Genomic DNA, 13,210 nt, shown 5'->3' with positions numbered 1-13,210 from the left:
ACTGTACTGCTATCATCTAGGTAAGTCACTGACATACAGATAGTTAAGTTAGCTGTTTCTGTTAGTGAACTCTTATCAATCAATGAGCATTACCAGATATAAGACAGTCAATAACAAGACCATTGGTCATAGGTAGCATCTAAGAATAAAATTTAACTAACACACAGTCAACAAATCCATTGTGTTTATGAATCCTAAGGCTAATTATTAAAATGGAGCACATATGCTGCAAAGTCAGGCAGCCAGACTCAGAAAAATAGTGACTCTAAAAGCACAGAAGTAAAATGAGTGGTTTCCATGATTTATTGAGCTGGAAACCCTGGTCTTGGCTCAGCAAATGTCTGCTAACTGTATGTATTTCCAGAGCTTATTTGATCAGAGAATCCCAATAGGATAAGGTTGTGGAAATATGATTAGCAGAGGAGGAGGAGATTGGTGCTTAATGTTCTGTTGACATTGAGGTCATTAGAGACGGAGCACAAGCTCAGATTAAGAAAGGACGGAGAAGAAACCAAGAAACTTGAAAGAAACCATCCCCGCATTTACCTTAAGCGATTTAGGGAAATCACAGAAAACCTAAATCAGGATGGCTGAATGTGGGTTTGAATCATCATCCTCCTGAATAATTAGCAGATAGCCTGCTCAACTGACAAGGGTTTCCAGCATGAAAAGTCATGGAAACCTCACATTTCACATCTGCAATGTCAAGGAACTCTTGTTCTGCTTGGCATTCCAGCACATGCCATCCCATTTAATAACCAAGCACCACGGATGTTTATTTACATACACAAAATTTTATATATGACTGGTGCTCTTGTTACCGACTGTCTTATCTCTGATGCACACACATTTCCTCTACAGCAAGGGTTGGCACCACATCGATAGCAATCTTCTGGTAGGTCGTGAGTGCTTATTAGGTAGATTGTACAAGTACTGAGAGTGTAACACAAAAATTGTTAAATAAAAATGGCAACTGTTTTTTTGTAGTATTAAAAATGTACTCTCATTCAACACAAGTTTGTTTTTTGTTTCTTAACAAAATCACCGAACTGGTACCCACATCTATCTTGAACCTCTAAAACAATGTTAACCATAGCTAATAAAGTTTGCTGCATTAGTTCAATCAACCGCTACCTGCACATCACTCCTTGCTACATTATTTCATTTATCTTTCCAGATTATAGGTTCAGTACATGTTGGCAGAAGTCGGTGAACTTCATAGCATTATGATGGTAGTCAGCCAACTTCTGCAATCTAATAGTGTGCAGAATATATGTATGCAGACCGCTGCAAACAGCTTGTGTGTGCTGTCAGCACTGAATATGCAGACATGCCAACACAATTACAACAGGAATGTTATATCAAAGTTAGTGTTTAGTAATCATTTTGTGACTTAGATCTTCAAATGTGATACTGTATAAAGAAAATAATACGTAGTACAACAACTTCACACATAATGAGTTGTGTATAAGAAAAACATAAATTTTATCGTTTTCATACTGAATGGGAACATCAATTTTTTGTATCAGAATGATATAGCACATACATTTGTTTACTGTGTCAAGCTCTTATTGCACTTGTGAAAAAGACAAACATGAATAAATGTTTAAAAACTGTGCACACAAGAGTGAATCCCAAGTTTCCTTTAGACTGTGAACTAGAAAAAGAAAAAAAATTAAGAAACTTAAAAATCAATTAACTTTTCAGCACTATCTGTTAACAAAACCAGTAGATGAAAGTGTTGCCACTACTCTTGCTTCTTACTGTGTTTTGAATGTATTGGCAAAAAGGATGAAAAACATTACAGATGGTGAATTCATAAAAGAAGCATTTTGAGAAGCTGCTGATGAGTGGATCCAGAATTTCAAAAACAAGTCTGAAATAGTGGCTGACATCGAATAACTCCAACTTTTATCAAGAATGGTCACAAGAAGAGTTGAAACACCACCTAATGACGTTACCACTAAACTGAAAACAGCCTTGGATGTAAGTTGTTAATTTTCATTGCAATTAGTTGAGTCCAATGACGCAACAGGCACTGCCTAGCTGCCAGTTTTTGGAAGAATAATTTTTAATAACTTTACTGTCAGAGACGAACTTTGAAAAATAATTTGTTTGAACGGCCACACAAGAGTAGAAGATATATTTTTGTCATGGAGCAACTCATCCTATCTGATAAAATGGTTATCCACAAGTTTTTAAGCATTACCACAGATGGAGCTCCAGAATTAGAAGGTTCTAAAATGGGTTTTCTTGCTCAGTGTCGAAGAGCTGAAAGTTTTTCACAATTTTTAACATACCACTGTATTTTATACCAGCGCTCTGTGTGTGGAAAGTTTTTAAATTTGAATGAAACAATGAAAACAGCTATGATGATAGTCAGAAATATTAGGTCTTACTCTCATCAAATAATACTTTTCAAAGACTTGGCAGATGAACTGGAACTGCAATATGGAGAATTACTTCTCCATACAGATGTGCGCTGGCTCAGTAAGGGTACAGTACTTCAATGCTTTCACAATATTTTACCAGCCATCAAATTGTTTTTGCAAGAACAAGAAGAGAATAATCTATTAGCTTATTGGGAGAGCATCTCTGGTTTATGAATTTTGCTTTCTTAATGACCTAGGAGAACAACTTAATGAGATAAATTTGAAAGCTGACAAATATATTGCTGATATCTGAAGTAAATTCTTTTACCTATAAATTTTGTTTATGGGAGTGCTGCCTTAAAAACGGTGGGTTAAGACAATTTCCAACTCTGAAGACCCAAACAGAAGACAGTCAGATACCTTATGACAGTGAATAACATGCAACAATGATCTCAAATTTAAGGGATGTTTTCACTGAATGATTTTCACGTTTTAAAAAGATTTCAGTGGTAATCCAGTTTGTATCACTCCCTTGGGCTAACCCTAAAGTACTGAATATATCTTCTGCCAGTGAGAATATTTATGACATAGAAAGGAGAGCTGTTGAACTCAAAATAATATCTTTTAAAAAATGATTTGTATCTTAATAGGTGTTGCAGAGCTCAAAACCTGTTGGCCTCTAATGTCTCAAAAGGAATATCCTATATTATTTAATGACACACTTAAGATAAAGGCCTTGTTTGCTTCTACCTACCTCTATGATTCATTATTTCAAAATATGAATTATACTAAAAATAAGCACAGAATGACTGACTGATGAACACCTGGACACTCATATTCATCTACTAACAAGGGAACATTACCAAATGTCAATGAAAGATCTTTATGAAACTTGGCAGGTGCGCAGAGAGGGCAAAATAATGCAACAGGTATTAGTTGTTTGTGTCCAATTTCACTTTCCAGGTGTAAAACACAGCCTGAAAGGTAATTTGGCATATTGGTTTCAAGTGAATATCTTCAAAACCAGGATATTTTTCTAATATAAAAGTTTATACATAACTAACATCCTTTAAACTGTATAACCGAATTTTGTAATCTAAACATTCATTATTAGTCTAGTTACTTATTTTATGTTTTAAATTTTTATTTTACATTTCTCTCTCTCTCTCTCTCTCTCTCTCTCTCTCTCACACACACACACACACACACACACACACACACACACTTTTTAGTTTACTGTTTCATATACATGAATTTTGTTGATTGAAAATAATAAGTGACTCATTATTACAAAACAATATCATTACTATAATGATGATCTATAAATAAATGCTTGAAGCATAATGTTTTCTTATACCATGCACATAAAATGAATGAAATTTCTTCTCATAATATACACAACAGAGGACACAGTATAAAACAAAATTCAGCAGGAATTCAAACTGTTGTGGGTGATTCCCTAAATATCTCAATTTGTTTCAGGCACATTTCAGTACACTGGTAAGCCATGGCAAAAAGAATTGATTATACACCAGTGCCTGTAACTTAATTATATTGTTTTTGAAGTGGAGATTCACATCAAAAATCATTAAATAGAACTACACCTGAAAATTTTCTCACAAAATTCTTTCAACATCAAAAGCCGTGTATATCTCATGACTGTGTCTGTGCTGTCAAGCCCTTTGGGATTGCTAGATGAACAAGTCCCTTGTCCTCAGATATGATGCTCTATACAGTTCTTTCTGACTGGCAGCTCTAAGAATCTAACAATACTACAGATTTTTCTCCCTCAATGTGAGAGAGAACATCTCTCAAATATCCTTTGATCTAATCAGACATTTGTTTACCAGATTTTGATGCTTCCAAAAGGATATCTGGGGCTTCAAAAACACATCTGCCAATTCTCTATCCAAATTCACCATTTTTCATTTGAAACTATGAAACAGCTGGTAGTCAGTGTAAAAGAACCATTTTGACCATCATATCCTGAAAACAAGAAACTTGTTCATCTACTGATCCCAAAGAACTCAACAGCACAGGTACAGAGGTGGTAAGTATAGGAACTTATGAGAAGATTTTCAGATCTAGTTCTGTTGAACGATTTTGATCTGAATCTCCACTCGAGAAACAATATAATTAAGCTGCAGTCACTGGCACATGATTCTTTTTGCCATTGATTACCAATGTACTGAAATGTGCCCAATACAAATAAGGATATTTAGAGGATCACCCACAATAATTTGAAATCCTGCTGAAGAATGTTTTATATTGAAACTTCCTGGCAGATTAAAACTGTGTGCCAGACCGAAACTCGAACTCGGGACCTTTGCCTCTCGCATGCAAGTGCTCTACCGACTGAGCTACTCAAGCATGACTCACGACCCGTCCTCACAGCTTCAATTTTATACTGTGTTCTCTGTCATGTGTATTATGTGAAGAAATTTCGTTCTTTTTATGTGCATGGTGTAAGAAAACATTATGTTTCAAGTATTTATTTATAGATTATCATTATTGTAATGATTTGTTTCATAATAATGAGTTACTTGTTATTTTCAATTACCAAAATACAGGTATGTGAAATGGTACTGTATTCCTCACATTTTCCAAAAATGGTATTTCAGTAACCAGCCTTATTACATATGGATGTATGTAGCTTGAAAGATTCTTTCAAAAGTTTTTGTTTTTCATAATTAATTTGTGGTGGTGGGGTATTTTGCAAAATTTCAAATTATTACAAAATTCAATTACACAGTTTTTAAGAATGTTAATTATGTATCAACTTTTATGTGAGAAACATTTTTTTTATATATCATTGTTTTGAAGATATTCCCTCCAAAGCTAGTATGCCAGATTACCTTTTGAGAATGTTCCCTTGAAAGTGTAACAAGTTGTACAGCAAATATCAAGGACATTGTTAACAGAACATCCACTCAAGTTTCACATTAAATGTATGATAGTTCTTGGGTTATGAATATAAGAATATATTGACAACATATTATTAAATTAAGTTCTTATGTTTTTAACAAATAGTGAAGATGTAAACATTTTTTTTGTTAAATAGTTGTTCTTCAGTATCCATAAATTAAAAATGTAGCAGTTTTTAAAAGAAGTAGATAACTCTGTTTGACATGTTGGTTTGGAACTGCAGATCACTACAGCTTCATGGCTACCTAACCCTGCTCAACAGTATTGTGTAAGGTGGTTTTAATTCTGTCACCAACTCACCTAGATTATGGCTGAATGATTATCAGCCAAAATATTGGAAGAAGAAATAGTACTACTTGGGACACCTGATTGAACGATGAGGGAATATTTTATCCACATGGAAAACGTCAAGAAACAAATTTTGATATGTTTGTCACCAGGATGTCTAAGCCATTAATATAACAAGACATTTCTCCAATTGATAACTGCTCAATGTAAACTTTGGAGAAGTTGCTTAGCACAATATCACACAAATTCATATCCCTGCCACAAGTTCTAATTGTAAGGATAATTAAAACAGTTGTTTCTGTTAGTAAACTCATATCCAAATGACTGCATTGAGTGACACACAATTTTTACAAAGTTCTTAAACATTCACGTCAACTTATTATTACAAATTAATTGCACATTAAGTAACTAATCTAAGCATTATTTATCCCACACAGTACAAGTATCTAAAGCACTGTAATTAAATAAATAAATTTCATACCTATAAAGAACCAGACATATGACTTCCCATAAATATTCTGCTTATACATCTCACAAAGCACCCTCCGAGCTGCGACAACATAGAAAAGACCAACTATGATTCTTGCATCTTGCCTTCGTAAATTCCGTACAGCATCTGCTGGGTCACTTAAGAAACTTTGCCTAGTCACAATTTCGATATTACTCTCTTTGCAACGTGCTTCCAAGTCTTCCACAGTCTGGGAAAAAGTGCATAAATTATTACAGAATACAAAAGTCTAGTAAAATTGCAAATGCACAAAATGTCAATTTAGAAATAAATCAGAAAGTGAGCATTTAACATATTATTTAACATCGCTACTTATTGCTGCAATCTCGATATTGTTGCTTCCTTTGCCTTTACCATGTATCTCTTGAGCTAGTGCTAAGTTTCTAGATAAGAAGGTCATTATTCAGTGCAGAGTGCTGCTCAAGTGGTTGGGCAAATGACACATACATACCAGCTTACAATAATAAGAAGATACAAAACTGTCCGAGTGGAGTCTTGCTCAGATATGAACATCTGATATACAACAACTTCAAATGCGAGGAAATTCAACAATGCTTGTATACATGGAATAACTCGCACTCGTACAGATTCCTAAAGTGCTTGGAAATGGATGGGGTATAAAAGAAAAGCCATCTGTAGTCCATGATATGAAGAAGTTGTTAGCTGCTTTCTAAAGCATCATTAGTCAAAAGAGCAGAAGTGCTGATGACGGTACGCCTGTCACGGGATTACAAGGTACAAAGGACAGTTTTCTTATGTACTCAGTACTCTGCAACATTCACATGTTGGAAGATCATCATTTTGAGTTACCTATCGACCAACGCCGTCACATATAAAAATTATTTTATTGCTGAACTGGTCTCGTACTTACGTCCATCATCAGTGGCCCAGTTAATTCACTGTCTGTGTCAAGATATACAAAAGACAATAATATGAATAATATTACTTTATCATATATTGTCATGTTGATAAATCATTACATCTCACTTTGTGTTTACACTCAACATGATATGCAGCATACAACATGCTGATGACACAACAAATTCCCATCATTAGCCTGTGGCGCACACACAGAGAGATGTATGCATTTATCAACATGACACTAATTTGTAATTATTTCATGTTACTGTATTCTGCAGTTATTGGAATTGACAATACAGTGTGCTGATTTTTATTTCTAGAGTACGTTTGGTCTTCCAAAAAAAGGGCCACCGATGAAGAATGTACGTCCAATATCAGCTGGCAATAAAATAAATTTTACATATTGTCACTATTGTTTTTGAGACCTCTCTTCACCCGTCACACTTTTACAAGTAATATGGGACACACTGTAGAAACGGTTCTCAGGCGAGGCGTTGGATGTCATCACGAAAATCCCTCAACATTTCAATGGCACAACTGATTGACATCTTCAGCTGTCCTGGACGTATTGCTGAGCTATGTCTGACACCTCATATTTATGCTGGTCTAAGTGGGAAATACGCAGGCTTGAAGGCATCACATTCAGTGGCCAATAGCGAAGATTTCATGATTCATAGCAGGAAGGATACTATGCCACCTGTTGGACAATGAACCAAGGTTGTCAACGCATGCACAAAGGCTATTGTTCCTACCATGAGCAGCTGTCAACAACCCCAGCACTCCATCACAAGCCACAAGCCAAAATACTTTCCTCTGAGGCAAGTGACCATCCTTGCCATTGTCATCTGAATATCTAAGTCTCCGCTGAAACATAATCCTTTGGACACCAATAGTTTCCCTTTTTGATCACTTTGACTTTAATATTAGCAGCACTGAATCCCATGATGTGTTAGGCTGGAAACCCTTCATCTCTGTTCACAAGATTTGTCGAGATGCAAATTTCCATGGCTTCTTTAATTACGCTGTCCCAGAAAGAAGACTTTGTTGAGAGAATTTTGTTACTTCTTTAGTTCATACTGTGCTCCATACTGGAAAAATGCTCTGCCACATCCGATTTCTCTGATGGTCAAGGTGTGTGTTGTTGACATTCGATGCATCTGTCTTCCAATGTGTGACAAGTTTTCGTCCAATGCACAACTTCCTGTGGCTACAAGGCATCTTATAAACATTGGGCTTTCTCAAACCAATAATGTCCTTCATTGAGCCTAGAAGAGCTCCATGTTTCAACGGCAGATGGATGCTGCATTTAGCTGTAAGCTTTTTCAGTATCTTCCTATTTCCGAAGAGAGACAGCTGACGTGTGGCACAACAACCATTCCTCTTTGTTATTCACTTTCTTCTAGCTCCCCACACTGTCCGACATGCACCAGGTAAGCCATGGCGAATCTCCCATTTAAGGGAGGAAAGAAGATGGGAACATCCCAATGAACCCCTGTTCAGAATATCGATTTTGCAGGAATATGGTATGGAGGTGGCGTAGTGCATCTGATAAGTTGTATGAACCTGGAATGGTACATTCTCTTTGGACCAATGTCCTAAGCATGTAACTTCATTGCCAGTGTGGTAACAGCTGGTGATCTGTAAGTATAAGTCAGCGCGGGTTTGTTTATGGTACACAGTGTGACCAAAGGTGCCATAGTTTTTACTCTGCACCAATATGTCCAGGAATGATTATTACCTGTTCTTCTCCATCTTTATTGTAAACCTGATGTTAGGAGGAAGATAAATGAGATGTTGCAGAAATGTGTCCAGTAATGCAATGCCATTGGGACAGGTAACAAAGCTGTCACCTACATACGGTTCACGGTAAATGATGACAGCCAAAACAGTTGCAGGATAAAGATTTATAAAAATTATTGACCAAAGTTTCGGTATATATAAATATACCTTCATCAGAAGGAAATCTACATATGGCCAAAAGCATGTACATTTTAACTCATGATTACAGAAGCAATGGAATTTCACAGCTCAACAAATCCTATAAACAGAGATACAGGTTTCCAACTCAGCATAGCATGGGGTCTGGCACTGGCAATATTGAAGTCACAGGAATCACAAAGGTCATACAAGGGATGAGACTTTGGTGGCAGCTTCAAAATTTGGATGACAATGACGAGTACGGTCACACACCAGCAACGACATGTATTTCTGCATGTGCCTTCCAGCAGAGGGAACTGAGGTGGCTGATGCCATATGTCAAAGTCCTTGGTTCATCATCTGACTGGCGGCCTACCTGTCCTTCCCACTACTGATCTTCACTGCTGTCTACCACATGCACATTTCTCACTTAGTCTGGCATAAATAGGTAGCTTTAGTCATAGGTCAGCAGTGTGTTCATTGCACCTGAAGATATCCATCTGTCGCATCTATGAAATAGTGTGGGCTTTTCACAAAGATATCAGACATCTCGCCCAAGAATCATACCTACAACTAGTGTCTGAAGAGCATTAATCACAACAATGTGTGATATATTCATCTCTTGTGACTGTTATAAAAGACCTGTATTAAAGTCGCAAACATTTGTAAAATAAATTTTAATATACAGCAGCCTTGGTTTGTGAGAGATTCAAAATGATGTTCTTGCACGCAAAAGAATTTTGTACTTTAGCTACTATTGAGAGGCTGCACAGTTCAGTGTGTGCTGTGTAAGTAATCATTATGAACCAATGTGAAGACAAAATCACTCTTGCCTAAAATTTGATGAATGAGAAAATTAATGAATTGAGTAATTACATGCTGCTAATTTAATCTATGCAGCACTTGAAGGTAACAAATGTATAGAGAAGAGATACAAACAACAGAACTGGAGACTTCAAGCATGCAATCAAACACACAATCAAATAACCAGAGTGAAAGATTGCTCGCATAAAAATTGAAAACTATAATTGCCACGTGCCTCTTCGGTGATGCCATTTAGCATAAAACTGGAGCTGTTATGTTTTCATCTTTTACTGAATAAAATAGTTTTCACTGACAGGTTGGTCTACCTGGTGGTAAAAAGAGAGATACTGTATCAAAAGTAATGAAAGTCTTGAATGACTTGTTCACAGTGGACATTTACAGTATTTCACAGTGAATGTAAAAAATGGGAATAAGGAGAGTACATGGATAAACTCTACCATCAGACAGACATTGAAGTCATAAGAGATACAGTATTAGCTCAGTTTGTCCAGGAAGTGAATCAGCATCATCTTGCTGAAGGAATTATCACAGCATTTTAGTGTGATAACTTTAAAAAGTCACATAAATAATAAGTCACAATGACTTTACAGATATTTGAGGCCCGCCTTTCCTGGATCAAAGTAAACTACCATCATCAGCCTGTTCAGTAATAAGTGTGCAAACAATGTGAGGCTAAGTTATTCAAAGTTAGAATAGACTTCTTTTAATGTAGAAGAGAGAATAATTCTCCAATTTTGTAAATTCAGTAACTTACTAAGTAATTTCTCTGTGGATTAGACAAGCAAAACTGTGAGCTTTAATCAGAAAAAGACAATATGAAAATCATTTCACTCCACTGACATAATTCACAAATATCAGAATGATAAATACAAATCCTGTATGTAAACTTACCGAGATAAATACTTCTTCTGCTTGCTGCAGTATGGCAACACGAGACCAGCCAAATTTTTCCATGAGTTTTATTCTTGTTGGATTATGCACTGTAGCTGATGGATGAGTACGAAACAGTGTTGGAAAGCGATTCCGATCAGATAGGGCTGGTGAGCTGGCACCATAACAAAGCTGAAAAACAAAACAAAGTTTACATAACACTCATAAATATCTATTTATAACTCTTTATGACAGCTACTACCCCAGTGTATGAAATTCTAACCTGCTGCATAGTTTTCAAATTAGAATCATTACCTTTTGTGTGTCACAAGGCAACTAATGTATTGACAGGTAACCACTAAATATACATAAAACAGCAAGAATTTAACTTCTTTTCGTCACAATGTAGAATTTTTTTAGGTAAACAAAGACTTATTTTATTGTATTCACCCCTGTTAGGTCAATACATTTTTTCCAATGTTTTTCCCACAAGTAAATTTTATCCCTGAAGTGCAATTCTGGAAGGTCTGGAAGGTCTGAAAATGCCCATGTATACATTCCATAATCTCTTCAATGTAATCAAAACATTTTTATGATAATATTATGAAAAGGACAGTTGCTACTCACCATATAGTGGAGTTGCCGAGTCACAGATAGGCACATGAAAAAGGCTGTCAAACACAAGTAAGCTCTCGGTCAAAAAAGCCTTCATAGGAATTTCTCTCTCTCTCTCTCTCTCTCTCTCTCTCTCTCTCTCTCTCTCTCTCTCTCTCTCTCTCCCCCCCCCCCCCCCTCTCTCTACAGCAAACTTTCTTGTTTCACAATCTTTTTGATGTGCACATCCGCAACTCAGAATCTCCATTACAATGGTCGGTAACAATTGTCTTTTTCATGATATTGTCATTATTCCATCCTGGAGTTTCCAATGTTCACATTTTTATGCCACACATTTCTTTAGATGTAAGAATAAGTCAAAGTTGGATGGAAGTAAATATCTGTATGAGCTCTAATTTCCCTTATCTTTGAATGGTGGTAATTGGGAAATTTGAAAGTTGGCAGTAATAATATATGCTCTACATCCCCAGTGAAGATCTGAGTTTGGAATATACTGAGCGACCCCTTCTGATTAGCGTGTCGTCTATCTGCAAGTGTGACCCACTTCAAACTTTCTATGAGATTTTTAACACTCTCGCGATGGCTAAATGTACCAGTCATGAATCTTGCCACTCTTCTTTGGACCTTCTCAATCTCTTGAATCAGATCCACCTGGTAAGGGTCTCTTGCAGACAAACGATACTCATAAGACTGGATGAACTAAAGTATTGTAAGGAATTTCCTTCGCTGAAAGACTGCATCGCTTCTGGATTCTACCAATAAACTGCAATCTAGAGTTCGCCTCACCTGTTACCATCTAGAGGGTAAGGTAAATGTTCATAAGAATAGTACTTAAAATCTATACATTTTCCCGCACACATTTGTGGCCATGTAAGAAGATCATCTTTTGCAGTCTAGAACTGCATCCATGTGACTATACAAGTCTTTCTCAATTACTGTTTTACTATTTGCAAGGTAGCAAATAAGATGACTACCTTCTGCTTCTCAGAAAATGGAGGTCATAATCTATCCAACAGTGAAATTTCTGCTGCAGGGTCACTGCTTTGATAGTTGTGTCATTTTGTTCAGAAGTGAGGGCCCACTGTTCATTCATAGTAACAACTAAGTGCACAAAAATCAATTTGATTCTTTTTAAAATGACTAAAACATTGCAGAGCAAATATTATCCATATTTGTTTTTTTTGTCAGTGCTCAACCAATGAATACAGTAATCACCTTATACACAATGTTTATCGTTATTTCACCACATAAAATGTACCATGCACTCCCTTCTGGGTGTGCCTGTAGTGTTTGCTATTTCATACATCTTTAATCTATAATTATCCAGTATCATATCTCAATGTTTCTTGGGTGACTGCTGTTCTGGAATGCCACTCAAAGAATAGCTTCAAGAGAATTATAGTTTGAATCTGCTTCCTTATACTGAACTGTCAAAACTGAAGTTTATATTTGTATTTTTTCCCCCACATCAAAATTGTATTGTGCAACATGTACCAAAAAACAACTTTTAATATCATGGCAATCTTTGTGTCACCCAGATAAATTCTGTTGTTTCCTTCACAAAATCTACCACATCATGATAGTAGTAGTCTATAAAACTAGATATAATGCTATACCAAAAGGAAAAATTCACAACAGTTAGGTTGTGAGTGACCTGCCTTTCCTTTCTAGCAATCACCAACATATCCCTTTCCTCCTTGAGGAATAACCTAATAGTCTGACAGCTAGAAGAGTTTCTTGTACTGTGTGTGGTGCCGGGCAGTACTTAGAACTCTTGAAGGTAAGTACTTGCCAGAGACTCTCTATCAAGGGTGATAGTTCATCACCATTTATTACGGCATGGGTTACATGTGTGTCGTCCACTTCTCCGCTTACCTTTGATGAAAAAACAGAAACATGCTTTATGGCAATAGTGTATGGAATGACATCACTGGGGACAGGAATAGCATCAGATAGTGTTCTCAGATGAATAGAGGTTTTGTTTGTTTCAAAATTATGGCCACATTTTAGTTCACCGCAGATGGTGGGA

At 36.3% G+C, this 13,210-nt stretch overlaps 1 protein-coding gene across 3 annotated transcripts in view; it reads right to left on the bottom strand.

Moving 5' to 3' along the window:
* Positions 1 to 13,210, bottom strand: part of LOC126183196 (gamma-aminobutyric acid type B receptor subunit 1) — a 523,138-nt gene that overhangs the window by 489,536 nt on the left and 20,392 nt on the right. For all 3 annotated transcript variants that reach the window (XM_049924952.1, XM_049924953.1, XM_049924951.1), the window contains exons 5-6: positions 10,588 to 10,758; positions 6,067 to 6,283 (exon numbers count right to left, since the gene is read on the bottom strand). In XM_049924952.1, the coding sequence (XP_049780909.1) occupies positions 6,067 to 6,283; positions 10,588 to 10,758 (388 nt within the window). The remainder of the gene's footprint in view (positions 1 to 6,066; positions 6,284 to 10,587; positions 10,759 to 13,210) is intronic.

This window comes from Schistocerca cancellata, chromosome 4, assembly GCF_023864275.1.
Source record: "Schistocerca cancellata isolate TAMUIC-IGC-003103 chromosome 4, iqSchCanc2.1, whole genome shotgun sequence".
Taxonomy (NCBI): domain Eukaryota; kingdom Metazoa; phylum Arthropoda; class Insecta; order Orthoptera; family Acrididae; genus Schistocerca; species Schistocerca cancellata.
The sequence above is the reverse complement of the archived record's forward strand: the minus strand, read 5'-3'. Positions and strand labels throughout refer to the sequence as shown.